Source organism: Oryzias latipes, chromosome 1 (assembly GCF_002234675.1).
Source record: "Oryzias latipes chromosome 1, ASM223467v1".
Taxonomy (NCBI): domain Eukaryota; kingdom Metazoa; phylum Chordata; class Actinopteri; order Beloniformes; family Adrianichthyidae; genus Oryzias; species Oryzias latipes.
Genome location: NC_019859.2, coordinates 11,746,797 through 11,770,252, shown reverse-complemented (window position 1 = coordinate 11,770,252; position 23,456 = coordinate 11,746,797). Strand labels below are relative to the sequence as shown.

General features: G+C 40.0%; 1 protein-coding gene across 10 annotated transcripts in view; it reads right to left on the bottom strand.

Moving 5' to 3' along the window:
* Nucleotides 1-23,456, bottom strand: part of LOC101166443 (adhesion G protein-coupled receptor L3) — a 177,957-nt gene that overhangs the window by 61,591 nt on the left and 92,910 nt on the right. For all 10 annotated transcript variants that reach the window (XM_023956148.1, XM_023956137.1, XM_023956155.1 and 7 more), the window contains 3 exons: nt 3,290-3,700; nt 3,046-3,149; nt 896-1,081 (listed from right to left, as the gene is read on the bottom strand). In XM_023956148.1, the coding sequence (XP_023811916.1) occupies nt 896-1,081; nt 3,046-3,149; nt 3,290-3,700 (701 nt within the window). The remainder of the gene's footprint in view (nt 1-895; nt 1,082-3,045; nt 3,150-3,289; nt 3,701-23,456) is intronic.

The following is a 23,456-nucleotide window of genomic DNA, read 5'->3' as shown; positions in this document are numbered from 1 at the left end:
CATCTGTGAAAATTTCAAGACCACAACTATTCTCACTTTTTCCTTGAATATTCACCAATTTTCATCCATGCAATATGCACAAAATGTACTTAGTGGCTGTGTGACACCGACACGGCTTTAAGATGGGATAAATATGCGTCTTTTGGCAGTTGTACAGCAGAGGTTTATGCTAACTGATTGGCTCAATTTATAGATCTTTGTCAGCCTGATTGGTTGACAGCTTAATTCAAACCAGCGTTCTTAAAAGTTCCAGAACAGCATTCTATGGAAAAATTACAATTTGTTCCACCTAAGGGAGATTAGTCGGTTAAACCAATTTGAAGTAGCTGTGGTAAGGGATTGTTTGAGTTATAGTTAATCTAATCCCAAATAGGGACTCCAGCCTGATTGTCAGCATCATGTTAAAAGACGAAGCTAAATGGCCGAGTTATATTATGTGATTCATGATGTAGAATCGGTCCCAAGACCGTGCTGTAGGTTGAAACGAGAAGAACCGAGATGGGGTATTATTGAATTTTGGTTGTGATTTGTAAAGAGTTGAGAGACCCTGCCAAAGACTAAAAGCAGCTATCTGTCTCTTCTAACGTTAGGCAAAGCTTGTTACAAAGATCCCCACAGAAATGAAGATGAGAAAATGTCTAAATGCAACAATACATCATGTGGAAATCTGGAATGTTCCGTCTGCGCCTTCATCAAACTCTGCATACAGACTTTTTGTAACTTCTGAAAATGACTTAAAGGAAAAAAGGACCGAGCCAAGTTGTTTATATTTCATTTCAGAGATACTCTACCGTTAGATTTGTTTCTCCTGTTTCCTTTTTGTTGTGAGCTGATTCATTTACTTTCATAGAAAATATTATTTTCACTGCACATCTTTCCACTAAGAGGGCAGTACCTTGGTGAGGCTGCGAGCAGCGCTGTCTTTGCCACCAGGGGTTAGGTTTCGGAGTTGAACGTCCAGCAGCTCAACCAGCTGGGCCATGGCCCTGACCGTGGACGGCACGTCACCCGGCCGCAAAGGGCCCTTGGTCTGCTCCGCCAGCTCCCTGGCCACTATCGCCGCCGTCTCTCCCGAGCGGAGCTGTAAGGCAAAAACAAGGACAGAGCATAGGATAGAAAAAAAAAGATGGATGGAAGCTTTGTTTTAATGTCAGATGAGGTGAGAAGTGAAGGGTAGGTAAAGGTAAAGAAACTAGAGCCATAAAGTATCAAGAACAGGGAGAGAGGACGTTACGGCTAATAAATAAGAGCAAGGACAGAGATGGAGCACAGAGGATCAAATACAGACAAAAAAAAATGAAGCCAAAGAAAAAAATAGGAGTAATAATGTAAAATTGTAAAGGACTTTCTCAATTATATACTTTGACGGAGCTTGGTTTAACTAAATCTGGTGCACCCTGGTCGTTATCCAAAACCACGGAGTTCTAACCATTTAACACCAGAGCTTTAGCTCCAGTGTTGACATTCTTTCAAGAACAGTAACTCTTCAACTGTTGACGTTATTAACACAATTTCAACAGATTTTGGAGAAAAGCAGCCTTGCTTATACAACTGACATAAATCAGCGGATTCTGTCATGGAGAAAAAGGACTTTTCGCCATTTAGCGACCCGTCGTATAACTTTACTAACGTTTACATTGATCAAGTGCTGCATATTGTTGCAAAGCTGATACGCAAAGCCCCTTCTCTCCGCGTCAGAGTCAGCTGATTCATGTTCAGTGTACGCTATTTAGGTGACACCTGCTACATTTCCAATGTTAAAGGTTTCATCTAGCCAAGAGAGAATTATCCATATATCCATCCATTTTGGATCAAGATGGAGGATGGGTTGCCAGTATCATTGCAGGGTCCCAAAGAGAATATATACAATGAATCTAAGTCCAGTGCGGGCAGTTGCAATGATAGTGTGACAAAAGCCAAGACAAAAGGATAAAGGTAGAAGCTGAAACAGTATGACAGATTAATTTCAGAAGGATACAGACTGACAATATTTGAAAGAAGTGATGGGAACACTGATCAGAGCCACATGGGAACTGCGTTTGAATACAGAATAAATGGAAGCTGGGATCAACCACACCAGGAATGTGTCCAGGCTGTACTGAGATCCAGCACATTACAAATTAAGTTGAAAGGTTGTTGGAGGTAAGGCAGATAAAGAATGCCATAAACAAGTACAATGAATAGTCTTCAGAAACATCTGTGCGAAATATGAGTTTGGAGTTCCAAAGTCATACAGACCATCCAATGGTTGTTGTTCACCTTTTAGCATATCCCTTCAGGGGCCGCCACAGCAAATCAGCTTACATTGATTTGCACAGTTGGTTTGGCAGAGATTTTCATGACAGATGCCCTTTCTGACACAACCCTGTATTTTATTCAGACTGGGAACTGACAGAGGGGGACCTGGACTTGGGCTCCTTTGTGGCTACATAATTAGGCAGTAGCGCAAAGGGTCTTGCCCAAGGACCCACACTGGATGAGGCTCATCATGCACCTTGGGAAAGGAACCCTCACTTCCCATGCTCCAGTCCTACACACAGCCAAATGAGCTGTCCAGCTGCTATAAAGACCATCCAAAAGTGGTGGGGGTAAAAACAACAAATCATGATGGCCGACCAACCAAACATTGCAGTACTGGACAAACACAAGATAAGGACGCGGTGGTGGAGAGATATATACATCGCCAAGTGACCCAAACATCAGAAAAGAGCTCAAGAAGACCTACTAGAAGAGTAAGAATAGTAAGGAAGGGGAAGACCAGGGTTGTCCCAGTAACAGTTGTAGCGCTTGAGGCCCCAACAGAAGTCTAAAGTCTAGAAGAACAGTGTCTTCAAGGTTCTCTAATCATCATTTATCTTTCAATTGTCCTGTTTTTAGAGAAAACTTTAATAAAATACCAAATAAAAAGCAAAAACACTGTCTTTTCATCACCAAAATGAATATTGCCTAAATGAAGTCATTATTAGCCCTTACAAAAATGTTGTGCATTACAAGTAAACATGGACACACCAGTATATGTCAGTCTTTGTAGAGGCTTTAACTTACCTTCTGCATGATGTGATTCACCCAGGGTGAGGTACAGTTGCTGAGGTCGGGGCCTTGAGGATCCCAGTAACCAAAATGTGCCATGCACACGTAGGTAGCAACTCCTGCAGAACAAGCGAATCATACTGGGTGACCCGTCCTAACCTACCATAAACTGTCTTTGGAAGCGCCTTCTTCAAATGAACTTTTGGATTAAAACCTGAGACATAAGCCCTGTTCACCTGTGCAGTGCTGGCCCTCTTACCTAGTGTCCCCACAGGGCATGGCTGCTTGGCCGTCTGGCCTTGTTGTGTCCGGGGCCACGAAATATCGGCTGTCACCCTCGGACTGCAGAAATCTTGGGGAGGAAGGGCAGGGGGCTGTGGGACTGCCGGGGGGATTAGCACCGGAGGGGATCCCCCAGCTTTTTGGTTGGTGTCCGGAATCTGGTTACTGTCAGACACCGAGCCTCCAGCGGGAACCAGGATGGGCTGGCGGACAGTGGTGGTCGTCCGATAACGCTGGCCGGGGGAAGTGGTAAGAAGGGGCCTGGGGGTGGTGTAGTACGGAGGAGAACGGGTGGTGGTACCTCGGCCAGTCGACGAAGAGGAGGAACCCCCACCGCCTGTGTGACCTCCTCCCCGGTTAGGTGGGATGATGGGAGGCGGTCGGAAGTCTATGGAAAGAAAAAAATGGTAGAAAAAAAAGTAGATGTGAGTACAAAAAGATCTCATGAAAAGAAACACACACAGCACCGGCGATGTAAGCAATGGCCTCCAGGAGTAAATAATATAGAGCAGACACAAACACATTTGTATACATTCATTTTCCCAGCAGTAAACGGCTGTGACAGCTCGTGGCTCATGTTTCTGATGGCTTCCAAATGCTAGTCACTGAAGTCTCATATCAGACCCCAGTGATACTTTTAACTGTAAGTTGACGACATAGTCATAAAAATTTTAAAATAGAGCGCCACAGTGAGCAAGTGTTGCTTTTTGAGTCCTAACAAATGACTTTTTATTCTGATTTCCACTCATTTCATTGAGTAAAATGATCACATCTTACAGAAAACAACATTCTTTTAGCGTAATGCATTAATCATGACATCACATGACGCAGAAAGGCCACTTTTGACGCTCTTCTATAGTCAATATTTTATTGTAAAAAGGCTCCATTATTCACAGTGACCCTATTTGAGTGACAGATATAAAGAATGGATGGATAGAGAGGTGCAAAGAATGAGGAGTTAAGCATCTTTGTCGATGCAAAATACCCCTTTTACCATCTGGCTATTACTCACATTTTCCATAACTACAGGCCATTTAGTTTTTCTCCATTTTCATTAAAAAAAAATGTTCATTAGTGTTAATAATTGAAACGCATTGTGTGTAATATTAGCATAGATAGATAGATACTTTTATTGGAAATGATTGATACGTGAGAAAAACAAAACAAAAATTAATTCATATACCTGATTTGAAGTCTTATTTACTGAGTCCATAAACTTGAATAGATTTGTTAAACGTTTCAATGTACTGTTTTATAGAGCTATCTGTAATTTGCATACCAATATGAAACAGAAAAATGGAATTTCCACATCATGTACAAAGATGTACTTTTAGCTACCATATTTTCTGCATTATGGGGCACACACACCAGATTATAAGGATGGCCATCAATGAATGGTCTATTTTTAAACTTATATCATATATATGGCGTATTAAGTGAAACAAAAGAGAGAGTCAAAAATAGGTCAGTACATCAATCAGATCTTGTTACAACTTTTTGGTAAAAAAAAATTTAAAAAAAAGGTTGTGTCCAAATTCCTTCACTACTCACTACGTAGTGCACTATGTAGTGCGTTCGCCATTTTGTAATGATGTCCCAATCTAAAATTCCTAAATCGAGTGCCCTAGAAATTTCCCAGACGTTTCTGTGAAAAACCAGTGTGATTGGTAATAACAGACCACAATGCATTGCGTCTGAACAATATTTCCCCAAAAATGTGTTTTAATGTATTCAAGATTCAAGTTTTATTGCCGTTTGCACATGCGGTACATCGGAATTTTTCTTTGGCATCTCTCATGTCAGGATAAGTTAAAAAAGGACAAAAGAAAAATTTGAAGAAGAAATAATAAAGAAAATAAAAATAAATAGAATAAAGTTAAAAGTCAAAATTAGACAACAAATTTACATGGTGTATAAAAATATAAATATCAGTAAAATATGATAATGGATATTGCAGAGACCCAATCTGTACAGAAGCATTATTGCACATATAATTATTGCACATATTATTGTTTATTGCACTTAGTATTTTAGTCCAGTCTTCTCTCTCTGATGTCCTTAGCCAGCATTCTGATTGCAGCTGGGAAGAAGCTGTCGTGGAAGCGTGTGGTGTGTGCGTGGATGCTTTCAGGCCTGCGACGCCTGAGGTTGTGGCCTGAGTCCACGCATTGGATCAGTCCATGAGCAGGGTGGTGTCTGTCTCTGATGATCTTAGTCACTCTCCTCCTGCAGCGCTGTTTGTAGATGGTGTCCATGGATGGAAGGTTGCAACCTATGATTTTTCCAGCTGTATTAATGACCCTCTGCAGCATCTTCTTCTCTTTTAAGGTGGTGTTACCGAACCAGGCTGTTAGTCCGCTTGTGAGGATGCTTTCCACAAGCCCCCTGTAGGCTTGGGTGAGGGTCCGGCGCTTGAGACCGGCCTTCTTCAGCAGCCTGATGAAGTACAGCCTCTGCTGGGCTTTCTTCACTGTGGCAGCAGTGTTTCTTTCCCAGCTGAGGCTGTTTGTGATCTGCAGACCAAGGAACCGGTGGCAGTCGGTCCGCTCCACCACAGTCCCGTTGATGATGAGCGGTTGATGTGGCGGTGCTTTCCTTCTGTAGTCCACGATTATCTCTTTTGTTTTCTCTACGTTGAGAACAAGGTCGTTGTCCTCTCCGTAGATGGTGATCCTGTGCACAAGGTCTCTGTATGCAGACTCGTCCCCTCCTCTGATGAGGCCGAGGACGGTTGTGTCGTCTGCATACTTAATGATGATGTTGTTGGAGTCGGGGGAGGTGCAGTCGTGGGTGTAAAGTGAGAAGAGCTTTGGACTGAGGCAGCACCCCTGTGGTGTACCAGTGCTAACTGTCAGCTCAGCAGAGACCTGCTTTCCCATCCTCACCACCTGTGGTCGGTCAGTGAGAAAGTCAAGGATCCAGTTTCTGGTGGGTGTTGGTATTCCCAGATCTGCGAGTTTATCAGTCAGCTTCAGGGGCCTGATGGTGTTGAAGGCAGAGCTGTAGTCCAGGAACAGAATCCGGGCGTACGTGTTCTTGGTGTCCAGATGTTGCAGGGTGGAGTGAAGTGCCAGTGCCACCGCATCTTCTGCTGATCTGTTGGGGCGGTAGGCGAACTGGTGGGGGTCTACTGATTCGTCGACCAGGGAGTTGATGTGGGACAGGACCAGCTTTTCCAGACATTTCATTGCTGCAGGGGTGAGAGCCACGGGTCTAAGGTCGTTCATCGCTGCGGCGTGTGTTTTCTTCGGGACCGGCACGATCACAGAGGACTTGAAGATACGGGGCACTGTTTCCTGCGATAGCGAGAGGTTGAAGATGTCTGTATACACCTCTGCTAGCTGCTCCGCACAGGCTTTCAGAACCCTTGGTGAAACGTGGTCCGGTCCCGTCGCCTTGTGTGGGTTCACCTGCTTCAGGGCCCTGAGGACCTGTTTGTGAGACACCTGCAGCGCAGCCTCTTCTGGGGCCCAGGAGGTCTTTTGGGGGACCTCTTTGTTGTTCTGGTCGAACCTTGCGTAGAAGCTGTTAAGGCTGTCTGGTAGGATGTTACTCTGGAACTCTGATCTGCTGGTGTTGTTTGTCTTGTAGTTGGTTTTAATGTATTCTTTAAATAAAATGTTCATAAAACGCAGATATCAATTAGATTTTGACTTTGTGAGATTGATGAAGTCATATTTACACTTAGAAAAAAAGAAGTAGTGAGCATGGTGTCCAAACTGCATTTAAAATCCAGGGGGCTACATAGTCCTGGATTATATAGGTATTTTCTAGTTAGGGATGGGAATTTGGACACTGTATAGTAGGGAAAATACAGTAATCTATTAAATGTCATATCTTTATTTCATCAGTAATCCTTGTGCTTTTCATTGTTATGTAGTACAGATGTTTGACTCCCATGAAGGCCACAACCTAAAGTAAGGTTGTATGAGGTTGAGAAGTCATACATTATGCAAGACATGGAGGCTTTTGACGGACACTTTTGAAATAACTATTTCATCCACAATCAAAGCGGGGGATCAAGTGCGGGATAGTCTTTATGACAACACTGTAACAAAAGTTTATTCGATTTTGCAAACGTTCCCTTTTTGCAGAGCTATTGAGGTCCCAAAGCAACATCTTTACCCCCCCCCCCTCTATTTTGTTAAAGACTTGCAGCTGTGCTTGGAAATCTTGTCCTGCATCATGAGGTCATGTTGGATGAATCATATGCTTTCGGACAGGCATCGTCTTGCTTCATTCTTGAATACTTAGATAGAGTTGTGGGGTGGGTCTCATCGCTGGAATGTCGCCTAAAAGCTGTAAAATAAGCTTCACTCCACCGATATTAAGCTCAGCACTTGAAATGGGCCGCACACTATGGAAGAGGTCAGGTTTGTTTTGAAGTAAATTATCAAAACATTGTACAAGCTTGTAGGGCTGTAACAAGTATACTCGAATATTCACGATCTGTTCCCGGAATATTGAGGATGAATAGTTGTGACGTTGGAAATCGCTCTTTTGCAATCTTTTTAAATGTAGTAGAGTAAAATTACACTTCAGGCAAATAAATTATCGTTCTGTTATTAAAAAGTAGTGTTGGATTTTTTGTATAAAAACCAAACAAACCTAATGTGCTACTGTGATCAGAAGTAAATGAATCTTCAAAGTAAAGTGTGAAGGTTCCCCTTTTTTAAAAATAAAATTATAAAATGTTTATTTTTGAAGTTGAAAAAGTGAGACTACAGTTCAGTTTCCCGGAATAAGTTCTAAAAACAGATTTCTTTTTGATACAATCACCAATCTGAATCAAAAAATGATGAATATGAAATTAAAAATATTGTTAAAATCTTGCAACCAATTGTGTGATGTTCATCAAATATATAGATGAACATTCAATGCATTTCCAGTTCAGATGAAAAAAAAAGTCATTTTTAAAGCATCTATTTTGGAAACAGTGTTGTCAGTTTAGAATAAAGGACTGTGAGTGTTTTCTAATCATTTTTGTTTGGTGTTGCTGTGCCTTCATTTACTATCTTCTTGTTATCTATCCACTGTAACAGCAGTCAGCAAGACTTTGAGGATAGAAAAACATTTTTAGGATTTGTTGTAAAATGATTAAAAGCAACAGTTACTTTTATGTTTTGTTTAATGCATAAGTTAACCCGGAAGTTGACAGCAAAAAAAAAAATGTGAAAAATTGTTTAAAATGATAAATATCAAGTTTAAATGTTTATCATTTTAATTTTCCTACATCCTCTAAACAGACGTACTTGTAACAACTGTTCAAGGATAAAATATGAAATAATAAGAATCGTGGTTTGATCTGTGAATCGTTGATTTGTTAACCGAATAACTACCAAAAGTTTTAGTCACTCACTACTGGGGTTGACCTGTAGTCAACCATGGAGGGTCGTAGACAGGGGAGTGCAGGTGTATCCTGCAGCTCTATTGAGGCTTGAATGGCCACCCCAAGGGCCATCGTGAAATCAGAACAATTGTCATGCGTGTGGTAAATGTATCGTGAAGTATTTATTAGGCTAATGTAAGTTCTATGCAGTAATAGGTGCCTGTACGCTACACTCTAGTCAACAGTAAAGTGCGAGAACTGGCCCCTTATTGACCGTTTGCAAATGTCACTTGCATGTGTTATTTAAGTTCTTGCTACAACCCGTCCCCCACTGGAAGCCTCTAGAAAAAATGTGCATGACAATTTTCGGCTCTACAGGCTCCCCGAGCAACCTTGATACTTTGTGCATCCCCCCTGCATGCCCCATACAGTTTTGCCCCGCAGACAGCCCGTATCCACCCATAGGGGCAGCTGTGACGAAGGCTTAGTGACAATCTATCACATAGTTGAACACCTTAGTCCTGTTTGTTTCCTACATTACATAATGGGTTTTTGGACGGATCCTTTCGGAGGACTGTGTTCATGTTTCACTATCCAGTTTTCTTTTTAGCAAATGTTTACAAAGCCTCTGTTAATTGGCAAATCACAACCTGGTTGTTAATCATCCAGTGCAGCTCTTCAAACAGACATGGTCATGGCCTCGTTATTGTTAATGCATCTCCCTGTCATATTTATCCTCTCTCCCATGTGTAGTCAAAGTCTACTAGTGGATTTAGACACATTTAACCTTGTACTTCATAAATTTTGAAAACCATTTCTCAACATTATAAGCACTTTTGCTGACGTTTAATCTAACACAGCCAATTAACGTGTGGAGAGTGATTATTTATTGATTAGCTTGCAACACATATTTTTTTTAGATTAAGCCAAAGACTTAATGTATACCTGTTTTTTTTTTTTTAATGAGCTAACTTCAGCTTAAATTTTGCTTCAATATTAAAACTATTGATGTGAAGAATCTTTGCCGGACTGTGAAGCACAAGCCCTCGCTTTTTTCTTCAAGACTGCTTTAGGCAAGATGGCATACTGTCAGAGGGGCACCCAACTGACAGCTCACTACATGTGGCTGTACAAAATAGACTGTGAGTGTGTGAATTACATTAGAGTAAATTTATGCTAAATTTATTGTATTTGGCTTTTTAATCAAACTTGATTTAACTTTACTGTAGGTTGCTAAATGACTATATTAGACTGAAGAAGATAGATCCCTAGAGATTACTTATTCAAGGATGCTCCTGCTCATGCATTTCAATGTATTATTTTCTCACTTTTTCTGCAGAAAGGTCTGTGAGTCTCTGTGTAAAAGGATGTTATAAAAGTCTAATATTGTGAGTGGATGTTCATTTTTCTTACTTTGAGCTCAAAGTGACAGTTGCTGTGGGTTTTTTCGGATCAATTAAAGAAACCATACCTCCCTCCACGATTTCTAGCGTCTGCCTGTTATGACAGACAGCCGCGTCAGATCTCCGCCGTTCTGTTCTCTGCCAAGACTCGACGGAGGGTTTCTCTCTGCCTAAGCCGCGCACCGCTCCCGTCATCCCGACTGCTCTGCCTCGCGCATTCTCCGCAGAACATCGCCATCAATCACGCTTGGCAGCAGCGGCCTGGGGACTACCTGTCAATCTGGCTGTTTGTGTGACTGCGTGTACCTATGAGGCAGAGAGGCGGGGCGTGCCTCTCAGGGCTTCGAATGAGAAGCTCCATTAGGAGTCCTGCCTCAACAATAGCAAAGTAATGATGTGTGTGTTTGTGCCTGAGGTTGATGCCTGCTGTCATTTGAGTACAGGCCAGAGAACACAGGCGGTTGGCAGCTTACTTTTAAAGTAACACAAAGCTTGAAAGCATCAGACAGAAGACCACCTCTTTGCTGACCTTTTTTAAGTCTTTTTGAGGACATTGTTTTGCAACATCTTTTCCATTGATATAATCTGTATTAAACTCATATTAAGTCCAAAAAAGGCAATCCTTCTCCTCAAAGACTCCCCCAGAAGATCTCCCAGTGATTTCTTTTAATTATGTGTATGCAGTGTCGTTTTCTAGGACATAGTTTCTGCAGAGCGGCAGTACCGGATTTTCAGCACTATAGGTCGCACTGGATTATAAGGCGGACCGTCAATGAATGGTCTATTTTCTGATATTTGTAGGCGAGACAAAATAGTCAGAGATAAGTAAGTACATGTACATCAGTCAGACTGTATTAACGGCGCTCATAGAAACTTTGGTACTTGTTAGCAACAACATTAGCGTTTTCACAACACCTGTAACTCCCAACCTTGTTCACAACTTGTGGAAGAAAAAAAACAGACTGATACAGCTAAAACAAACAATACTGTGACTAAGCTTACTCCCAAACTTGTTAGCCATACATTAAAATAACACTACACATTTGCAATGTTAGCATATTAACGATATCTGTAACTCCTAGCCCAGTTGAGAATATGTAAAAAACAAACTGATACCACTAAAACAAACATTACAGTGACTACGCTAACTCCCAACATTATTTGCGTGAATATGTTAAAATAATAGTCCGACACAGCTAAGCGTTAAACACGTTAGTGTATTTACATTACCCGTAACTCCCAACCTTGTTTGTAACATATTAAAAAGACACACTATTACCGCTAAAACAAATGTTACTGTGACTACGCTAACTCTCAACCTTGTTAGTAGCATAGAAATAAAAAAAAACAGTGACACCGCAACACATTAGCCACTTAGAGTAGTCACAATAACACCCAACATTACTTACAATTTGTAAAATAAACAGACATTTTGACAGAGCGTTGTGTACCTCTCAGGGTCACTTTGAAATAAGTAGCCACAACCTGAATTAATCCACATATGAAGCACTCCAGAATATAGGGCACACTGTAATTTGTTGGAAAAAAATAAGACTTTTAAGTGTGCCTAATTGTGCCTCTGCGTTGTGGGCGGGACCATTAGCACAGAGCAACCTAGTCCCCCTTCTCCTCCCCGTTGCTGCGAGTTCTCTGTTTACACTCTTCTGCTAGCTTACAGCCCCTCACACCGCCAACCTAACATTAGCGGTACTACAAAAATGGTACAAAAAAGCGATATTGGAGCTATCCACTCGGACAGTTTTGAGGCAGAGGCCAGCTCGGACGAAGAAAACAAAGACTTAAATGGATCTGTCTACAAGTGGATGCATCAGAATGGAGCCGAGCAGTGAGCCTGTGGCCCACCCAGGGTATTTCCTACGCTCTTTTTTACAAACTGCTTTTTTTGTGTGTTCTTGATTCACAACATTTTCAATAAATACGCAGAAATCCAATTTTGAGTTTAATTTTCTTTACACTTGTCCTCCATTATCAGAAACATGCCACAAGAACATGTTAAAACACCAGAGTGGGTCTTTAACTGTACTTCCTTCCATTCCTTTTTTTTATTTTTTATCTTTTTGCAGTACTTTAACATGCCAAAGATGAATTCATCAATTGCATCACTCAAAGCTCAACGGCACTAAAGGAACATGACATAACAGGTTTATAAAACATTTATAAAGAGGAGGGAATAGGTAATGCTCACAGGAACTGACATTACCCCCTACCCCCGCTTTGTGTGTTTAAACTTACGAAGCTTCGAGTAAATCCGCTTTGACAGTTTCAGTTAGCCCAAACATTTGCCTCTTTGCTATGCTTTTACTGTCATAAACCTCAGGAAGAGGTTCATACACTGTTTATACTCTCAGTGACAAGTTTGACGAAATACATTTTAGAGGAAACATCAGTTATCACATTCACTGCTTTTGCCTTCCTGGAGTTTTTATGTAAAACAACAACAACATTGAAAGAAACGTCCTCTAATTTCTATAGTTTTATAGCCTTGGTGATGTCTTTCTTTCCTGAAAAAACAAGGTCCTGCTGCAGTATATTAGACTTTTCTGCTATAATTTTAAATATTGCATAGTAAAAGGAAATAGTTTGATAGTAAAACTGAATGTACACAACCTTTTTCAAGGTTCGAACCACATCCTATCTGTGAGAAAGACTGAAATATATTTCCGTATCATATGCCTATTCAATAAAACCATTAAAAGTATCGGAGTACTTTATTCTCCAAAGCTTGTGTGATGCGGCTGAAAGTTGCAGATTTATGGCTCCTAAAGAGACACGGTAGTGAGATATTGTTTTTATCGATAGTGTAAGTCAAGAAATAAAGATTCGCTTTCAGCTTTTAACCCAGGATAGATGAAAAGTGTGTTGAAGATGGAAAAAAAAAAACACAGAAACAATACATCTAAATCTTCCACGGGCTAAAGAATGCAAATAATGACTAGAAGATTTTGCCAACTGTTGTCTTCTAGTGTATTGACCTGGAAGTAGGCAGAGGTGAAGGGGACGACTGGACGGACAGTAAGCTAGCTCTTGAAGATGTCATCTGTCACCACACTGTAGGGAACCATGCAGGTTCTGTCCATCAGACTGGGATGTTAAGCACATCTCACCTGCAGACAATGAATGACTGCTTGTGTGTATCGTCGTACAACTCTGTGTTGCTAGGTTACTCTTTTTTGTGAAGTTTCGTACCTTTTTGCCCACAATAGTCTAGTTGACTTACTATTTGGTAAAAAATGAAAGACCATAAAACAGCAAATATAAAAGGTAACAAGGTAGGTATGGAAGAAAAAGGAGAAAGAGATACTAGAATAGAGGTAAATGTTTCTAGGAACTACAATGGAGTGTATACTCTACTATTGACTTTAATCTAATCAAGTATTTTTCCAAAATGATTAAAAACTGCAGTTGTCCAACCTCTTGTAGAGTGTAGATGTTATAGATCATAATCTAAATGTCATTTCGTTTTCCAAGAAATCTTTTTTTTGAAATAGCTGATTTGATCACACCATCAGTTGACTTTACAGGTGCCGTGCATTTTTGGGTTGTCCAGGACAGCAGAGGGTTGTGGGAAGTAGCGACCACGTCTCAAGGGGAGGGTGGGTATGTATTACAGTATTCTTGACCGCCATGGTGTCTCGTGAAATATTAGAAAGGTTACTGGAAGTTGCATGCACTTATGTCGTAGGGTTGATGCTGTCGTATGGCCCCGGACGCCACACTATAGATGTTAGTGGGGTGCGAATACTGGGTCCTTACTGACAATGTGCAAATGCCACAGACATGAGGTGTGAACATGATACGTAAGTGCCTGTAGGACGGCCACATCAAATATGATCTTAGTGCACAGCAGTAACAGGCTCATAGCGGGAGATTTCGTTGGATTGAAAAAAATGAAAAATTCTTGTGTCACTTTTACTTACCCTTAAGTGGGGTACAAGTGTTCGCTACAACCTGTTGCTCACACCATGCATTTTCGCGATACGGCACATGTGTCAAACTCAAGGCACGCGGGCCAAATGCGGCCCGCCTTGTCATTTTATGTGGCCCGCGAGAGCATAAAAGTTTTTAATTTCTTAAAATAAAAAACAAAAATTGGTGTGTTTTTATTCATATCTAGGGGGAATCAGACTTGAAATATTGGATTGGGTAACTATACATTAGGACTTAAACAATGTCCATATAACCTAACCGAATCAACAGAATCAAATTTAAAAGGATTTATGCTAGAGTAACAAGAAAACATATGTTTTCTATTCAACTGTAATTGTCACTTTAAAAGGTTATAATAAATAAATAACGGGTTGTTTAACATTAAGGAGTAGTTACATTTATTTTTCATTACATTTAGTTACATGTATACGATATATCTGGCCCTTTGAGGACAACCACTATGTTGATGTGGCCCTCGGTGAAAATTAGTTTGACACTCCTGCTCTAAGGGCTCACCAAGAGGTCTACAACCTTGATATTCCTTACAGGCCCCATGCGCGCCTCGTACAGGTTTGCATATTTTCAATGATAAACATTTAATATCCACACATAAGAGTAGTTGTGACTAAAATTTAGGCCGAATCAGAGAAGAAGAAGAAGCGGAGAAGAAGCACTTTTCTTTATGTGGGGTGTGCTTTGAAGCACACAAGTTTACACTTAAATGTAAGAAAAGACTTTTTGTTTTAGCATGCCCTTTCTAAAGTTATAAAAAACATGTTGCAGAGCGCTAGCAGGTCTGCCCTAACGTAGCTGACCGGTAACTATTGATGACGTCATCGAGTGGGAGTAACGTCCAAATTCGAAGACGCAATTTTTTTTATAACTTTCTATTTGGAAGGCTAAATGCAGTGGTAAGGAGAAGTTTTTGTTACTTGATCTAAGTGAAGCCTTTGATGTTGTAAATCCTAAAACCCATCTTGATAGAGTGGAGAAGTGGGTGGGGTTATCAAGTACACTCCATAGTTTGTTTAGATCTCATCCTACATTCTGTCACTTCTATTGACGCTCAGAAACTTGAGGGAGTCTCATAGCCAAGTGGAGTTCCTCAGGGTTCAATTCTTGGACCCATTTTGTTCAATCAGTACACGTTCTCTCAGATCTTTCAAACCAAGAATGTTTCACATCGCGGTTATGCAGATGACACTCTTTTAGTAGCTCTGTCACCAGAAGAACTATTGTCCATTAGGCTCTAGACTCGAGTCTAAATTCAAATTCTGGGTTTATGGGCTCACACATTCAGGCCACAACTAAATCCACTTTATCACCTTCCCAGAGATTTGCAGCATCTCTTCATTGCCTGCAAGATGTACTACGGTCACCGATATGTCTGCTCTACCAAAACTGACTGCTGGAAAGCTGTAGCTCCTTCAGAATGCTGCTGCCTGAGTTTTAATCAGAACCACGAGAACTGACTACATCACTACTGATCTCAAGTCTTGACACTGGCAATGATGTCAGGACTAGTCTAATGTTGCTGATACCAAATACCCATCAGATCTACTGACGGTATATAAACTCAATAAAGCTCTGCTACAACGGACGGAATAGAATAAGAACCAAAAAGGGTGAAGCTTCTTTCAGTTGCTATGATTCCATCAGCTAGCTGATGAGCTCAGATGTTCCCCATCATTGCCCTTCTCTGGTGCCTCTGTAGAAAATGCAGCACTTTAACCATTTCCCCTATAATGATGCTTTGTTTTAGCGCTACATCTCTGTAAAGCACTTTAAATGCCCTCTGCATATGGAAGCTGCTATAAAAATAAAGCTGTCATGCATCAAGATTGCTTATAAATGAATAATAATTGTTCCTGCATGCACATATATGCGCAAGCCATCTTAGTGATGCTTCCATAGGGGTAATAGCAAAATGATAGTCTCAGTAGGGGGTGGGGGCGCAAAGCTTTCTAGGTTGCACACACACCCATGCACACACAGTGAATAAGGCTGCATACTGCGATAACACACCATCCCTATGGCAGGAGAGTGCGTGCACACAGACGCGCTCCCTTCTCCAGACCTATTTTTCTCAGGCGCGAACACTTCAACAGACGCGCGCTCATGGAGCTCATGGCGAGCAGCTCAAGCCTGGTGATAAGACGGAACGGAACACTTCAAAGAAGTGATGCTTTAAGATAAAAAAGAAACAGCCTCAACTAATAGAGCCTCCTCTAAAATGGCTGCCAGACATCCCCTTCTTCCACGGCTAATGTTTCGCATCCAGACACACGGCTGCTCGGCCCTGCTGGCTTTGCCTCATAGTTGCACAATCACGTCATCCTGATGTTGAGGTTTTGGGGGCATTTGATGATCTCCTTTTTTTGAGACCAAGGGAAGTTCCCATGTTCAAAGAAATAAACTGAAAGGACAAAATAGCTTCTTTTTTTTTTTGTTCTTCGTTTAATAAGCAATCATCAGCATATTTTTGAAAGCCTTGACCGTTTTAATAGATTTACGTTAATTCTTTGGCTTCATCTGGGAAAATGTCATTTATGAGCTTTAAAAAACTGTAACCTTTCACTGCAAACTTAGTGGCCATTCATCAACTTGGTCTTTTTCATGCACAGTTTGTGAATTTCACAGACAAACTTAAAAAAAGACACACAATGCCATGTTGTCACTTTGTCTTGCCACTCTCAGGATTGTGTATACTTCCTGTGAAAAAGGGAGGGGGGGGCAGGTTTCCTTTCCACCCTATTGTACCGGCCAGGTCTGCCTCATTCGGCGTTTGCTGTTTGGCAGAGGGGACCTGGTGCAGAGGCCAAAAGCACGCAGAGGTTCTGCCTGGGACCGTTCTATTGATAAGGACACAGTGCAGGCGGAGAACAGGTGCAGCAGCTTATCTGAAGCACAAGTTCGGTCCCTGCTGCAACGGCAGTGTCGTAATCTATTTGGGGGAGGATGGGGAGTCGTGGAGGGGAGGCGGTGACGGGTGCAGTTAGGGAAGACAAATGAGAGAGGGTGGGAGAGCAGGCTCACCTGTCAAAGAATGCATTTGTGCGTAGCATTGTAGAGATAAGTTGTGTAACACAGTGACAGTTTGGAGAATTAGATGTGGAGGGAGTATGTTCATATGGGATCTTAGGCAGTTTGGATGCTAGCTCCAGCACAGGAAACTCCCAAATGTTGCTGAGGAGCCCTCGCTATACTCTAGTATCATTGACTGCATAATGAGAACTGGACCTCAAATTCAAAACAGGAAGTACCTGCTGGTTTCAAGAAGCCAATATCCTATAGACTTCTACTGAGAAATACATAGCTATTAACAGTCATTCTATTGGTCAGAAGAACCTTTTTTGCTCTGATAAGAAAAGAGATAAGATAGGCTTTTATTGTCACTGTCCAATTGGACCATGAAATTGAAGCCATCACCATTCAAACTGCAAGGACAAAATCTAACAAGTAGAATATAAAAACTATCAATATGTATAGTATGTACAAGATGTAAAATGGAAGTTTGCAAATATGCAAAATGTGTGAATATAAAATGTCCGTAATTGTGTGCAGAGTGATATGTACAGATATAAACATGTCAGATGTGCAAAAACAGCATGTAGGTAAGGAAGAGTTGCATGTATGCATATACACATATATAAACATGTACATTGTAATGTGCCGTGGCAGATTTTATCTGTGCATTTTGGAGTTTAGCATGGTTAATGCCTTGGTGAAAGAAGCTATTTATGAGTTTGTTTGTTTCAGTTCGGATGTCTCAGTGGCACCTCCCAGAAGGCAACAGGTCAAACAAGTACCTCTGTTTTAACATTTTCTTGCTGATCCTAATTTTTTTTCATTATATTTTTTTCGGTAGGGCAAGTTACTCAAGCTATAAACTGGCCAATCAGATGCTTCAATAAAAGTTTGTGGTCTCACGTCTGTCGTTCCAAGCGTTTGGTTGACAGATTTTGTGTGGCCCGCTTTTAAATGTTAAGGGAGGTGGAGTTCCGACTAGGTCACTCTTTATTGGGTAAAGTGGTTGCCAAAGAAATGATGAGTCAGACAGATCTGGTCCAATCACTGCTTGTTGACGACATCTGGCCCCAATGACATCATCATTTTTAGTTTTGGCGAACCGCCCATATGCAATGTGCTACCTTCGATCTTGTGGTCACTATATTTTTTTTCCGCCATTTTTGTGACTTTAGATTACTTTTAATTGTGTGTTTAATACAATTTATGCAAGGGCTACACTTAGGTCTGGACCTTTAGGCTAGCTCACTTCTTAACTTCTTGCACAACCCGCCATAACTCTGCGGCGATCCTTGTCTACAGTATCTCTCCGTCCGCACGATGACATCAAACAACCTGACATCAAAACGGTGCGTTCGTTCATATAGCTAGGATTAACTGATAAGGGAGGGCATTTGGATGGTTAGAACATCATTTCGCGCTACTGGTAGGAAAATCAAAAATAGGTCGTTTTCTGTAAAAGACGTCACACCTGCTCGGTCCGGTTCTCATATGCATTGTCCTTGAAAGTGTGATCAATACAAAAAAAAAAAAAAAAGAGTCACATTGTCAATATCCAAAATTTAAAAAATATATAATGTTTATATTCAGGGAAAACTTGTGGAACAGGAAGTAACGACACCCAGAATCAGAGTAAAAGACACCCCCCTCCTGGGGGGGGAAACCTTACCGAGTGTTATTTTTGCCAAAGTCACAGAAATGCCCTCCCATGTGGGGTTTGAGCCTTATTTAGAGAGCAAAGGTTTACCTGACTGCTGCAGCAATCCTATTAACCTCCTTTTTTCTGTTCATTAAGAATTCCCCCTTTACTGCAAGCAGAGCAGCCGCTGCTCCACCTGTGAGGGTGCAGCTTTCCCTTCATATACTGATACTATGGAGCAGGAAAAAAATGATGTCATGCTTTGGAATAAATTCACTAAAGCAAAGAGATGTTAACAAAGTTTTAGTCACTACAATAACATGTTTTGATGAAAAACGTTTTGTTATCCATATTTATGTGTCTATTGCTTTTGTAATAGCAAACTAAATGTGGAGTTTTGGAACAAACCATTTTGAGAATAAAAAAAAGAGACTAAAATGATGATGTGTGTTTTCCTACTTTATTCTTGTGGCTCGGAAAAACCACAAAAATATCCCATGTATCAGCTATTTTGGGTTTTCTAAAAGTAAAATCCTAAATGTTGCTCCTATCTCAGTGTTAGCAGTCAAGATAAAAAATCCAAAACCTTTACAGCACATCTATTTCCAAAGTACAATTCTGGATCAAATGTGGCTTTGAAACGAAGAGTTTTTGTTTTGTTTTGTTTAGATTATATGTATTATTGAGTAAAATTACATAGGAGTGGCTAACACGGGTAGAAAAGGAAGTACCTCAATGTCAAAATGAAGGTGGCCTTGAAGTGTAAATCGCATCAACACAACATTAAACACAAACACATTTTAAAGGTAAAAAAATAAAAAAAACAATTACCAATTAAAAAAGTGGGGATAAAAAAAACATTTCAGGAATTTAAAATAAAAAAACCAAAACATGAAAAAAAAAAATAATTTCCAGAAATCAAAATGAGATGTTAAAAAAATTCAACAAAACAAGCAACTGGAAAAGTTTGGTACAATAGGACATCACAGACTGGATGATGATGTTGGAGGACACAGAAGGATGTTTTGTTTCTTATTTTTTCAACATTTCATTTTGATTTCTAAAAGTTACTTTTTTTTTGACGAAATGTTTCCTTTCTATTTTGTGTCATTTTTTCATTGTGTTTCTTTTGATTTCTAAAAAGTAACGATCTTTATTAATAATTTTCTTTCTTAATGGTCAGTGTGACCTTTATGGTTGATGGTGTGTTTCTTGATGTGATCTGGACTTCAGATGGCAGAAAAACAAAGTGTAATTCTGGAACACAAAAGGATGGGAAATTTCGTGAAATTCAGTCATGTGAAAGTCTTCCAGAGCGGCCGTGGTGCAGCGGTAGGGCGGGTGATCGGAAGATTGCAGGTTCAAATCCTGCCGTGCCCGCACGAGTGTCGAGGGTGTGTGGCTGTAAAGCGCTTTGGGCCTTCAAGGAAGGTGGAAAGCGCTTTTCCAAGTATACGCCATTTACCATTTATTTTTGTTAACCAACTATATAGAAAGAAAAAAACATTTTTTTTTTTTTTTTTTTCTGGATTATCTAGAAGAACCCCATGATATTACATTTTTTCAGCACAGATTAATGATATCCTAAAATTTCATTTGAATTTTGACTTTTTCGGAAGATAAACTGTCTATTTTGTGACACGACATAATAACATTCTTTAAACAAATAGGATTGGGGCGGAGCAGAAAAAGAACACGAAGGTTGTTGCCATCAGCGATCCGGTGAAAGACGGTTTCCACATGAATGCGTTCACACTTCCTGCCGAGCAGTCTGGACGTGCGGTTCGTAACAGCGGAGGAAGAAGGCGGTGTAAGCGGGTGGGGGTTTTGGGGGTGGAGGGGTTAGGACAATAGACACTCAAATGGGTGAGTTCCTTGGGAAATGGAACTCTGATTTGGACCATTTAGAGGTCAAAGGTAAACCTTTCAATTGCTCCGAGCAGACAGAGCGGCCAGCAAAGGTCATTTCTATTTATCCGGACAGTTCATGGAACATAATGGAGCTCCACTGTTTCATTAGGTTTATGTTAGGGTTGTTGATTTCACCTTCTGATATGCTAAATAGTCAGTACGGCTAGAAAATATAGTTTGCGTTCAGGTTTGACGAGTGAGGCGACGTTTTTATAACTTTAAATGCTAAGAAATTCCACAAAAAAATAATGATACAACAGCAATGTTTCATAGATTTTTATTTTCTTGGTGGTAGAAGTAACACTGACAAACACATTAGTGCTGTTAGATAAATGAGGTGAACATTAAGGTTGTTATAAAAAAAAGTTTTGCTCCTTAGTGATGAATTTAAATGAGAAAGTGTAAACATTTTGCAAAGACAGCTTGTTTTGCTTCAGTCGTTCAGATAAGGTTAAGTCTTAAAAATGAGGCTCTTCATAGAAACTTTGGTTCAGAACAGCTAGTTTTCTTGCTGGTGGCTGAAAGGCGATGTAGGAGGAGGAGGAGCTGTGAGGAGATCAGACCCTGAACCTCTGCCACAAATGATTACTGGTACTGCAAATGAATGGAATTAATGATATGGAGAACATCTACAGTTATCTGAAAAAAGGGTTATTATCTTTATTAATATTCTTTTTTAACATTGTTATTAGATATGTGGAATCTGTTTGTAATTTAAATATCATGCAGTAGTCCAAACAACAGGTTTGAAAGAGAAGAATCATTCTTTTTTCAAAGGAACACTTTCTAATTTGTGGAATGATTGCATTATTTAGGTGTAGGCAGTTGGCCATTTGAAATTTCCTTTGGGATTAATAAAGTTTATCTATATATATATATATATATATATATATATATATATATATATATATATATAATAATGATAAAGAAAACACTCAGATAAATTAGGAAGCATGGCAGGGGAAGGATGGTAATGTGGACGAGCTGTGTCAACATAATGGAATGAAGGGGTTTCGAAAGAAGCTACCATTTTTAGAGAACTTTGGATGCAAAAATCCAGCGATTTCATCTAATAAGTCCAGGTCTTTTGTAGGCCTGCACAATAAATTGCAAATTTATCTTTATTGATATATGAAGCTGTGCAATATTCATATCGCAAAAGATGGCAACAATTGGAATAAATGCCAACCTTAAATGTGCTAAAACAATCTTATGGCAGCTTTAAGTATTTAACAAATCAAATAAATCCCTTTATGCCTTTGACCAATCGGATAGACGTTTTTACATTGATAATCAATCAGATGGAGCCCTTTTATGTTAGGTGTTTGCTTCCTATGTAGACGAGGGTCATTTGGGGTACAATATGGGTTATGTTGACTCTTATTTAAATGAAACTGTTGCAGTGAAATGAAAAATATATTTTTCGTTTTTTTGCTATTTGTTCGTGTATCGCAAGTGATATCGTCATCGCAATATTGATCACTAATATCACAAAGCACGAGTTTTCTTCATATCGTGCAGCCCTAGATCTGACCACGATTGAAATTGTAAATAAATATGGAAAGCTGAATAGCGTTTGGGGATTGATTGACAATAATCTATAGCCAATCAAGATAAAGAGGGAAAACAAAAAGCATGCAAGATTGCACTTAAAAAAATCCACGAAACAGTGAGACCGCCAAAAGGTAAATTGTCATTTAGTGAGAGAAAACTCTGAAATGTTGCATAGTGCTGCAAAGGTCCTTTACTCAGAATCAGATTTACGTTCATTCCGTAGACGCTCTTGCATTTCGGCACAGAGCTGTTTTTCCGTTCGAATTCCGTGAATTACGTAAACAAAGCGTTGTGATAATTCAAAGAATGTTAGCGCTGGACCTAAAACTCCGGGGATGAAGGTTTAAAAGTCCAAAGTCCGGCCAGTGGGCCAAATGCGTCCTGCATTCAAACGTCCACCGGCTCAGCACTGTCCAACAAATGTGTGTGTGATTCCATGATTGTGGTTGGCTAAATACCGTTATAAGCCATTTTTAACCCTTGGAGACACGTTAACGTTGGGAGTGGGGTCATCTGGACCCCACAAGATAGCACAAGGGTTAACCTGTCGCACACTGTTCTGGATTCTTCCAGCTCATTTCTGAAATGTCAACAGCAAAAAATCAAAAATAAAATTTGACAAGAAGAGCCGCCAGCAGTCATGTTCATTGGAGGCAATTTTTCTTCATTTTTTGTGAAATAAAAAAAACAAAGTGTCTGTAGTTTGTACCTTTAAATAAGTTTTTTTTGTTTTTTGTTCACATAGGGCACTTTAGAGTGAGGATTTAATAAAGAATGCCGTGTGTCATTTGTTTTTTCCACACAAGTATTTTCTTGAATCTATTTCTGGTCTTTAAATACAACATTTTTGGTAATTTGGAGAAAAATGTATATTTTTGTTCTATGTAGAAAAACAAAATGCATTGCATTAGAATTTCTATAAAATCAGACTTAATGTTATCAGAAGAGTTCAGATTTTCACCTGACCAAATCTAGCCCTTTTTGCAAAAAGTTGGAACACTTCTGACCTAAAGGTATAAGAGCTAAAGAATAAAAAAAATAAAATAAAATAAAAAAGCTGCTGCCATAACCCGGTTATGGCCTGATTAAAATGCTCCAGCATTGAAATGCCTGCAGACTTCAATGAACTGAGGTATTGAGAGAAGAGAGGGTAAAAACACATCGTCATGAGGGGGTGATAATGAAATATATATTTATTGCTGCAAAAAAAAAAAAAAAAAAGAAAGCTACAAGCTACTAAAAATCAGAAAGTTTACTTAGCTGTTCCTGCTCCTTGTTTCACGTCTCCGAGTAGTTTATATTTAATAATTTGTGACAGAGTAATACATCATGT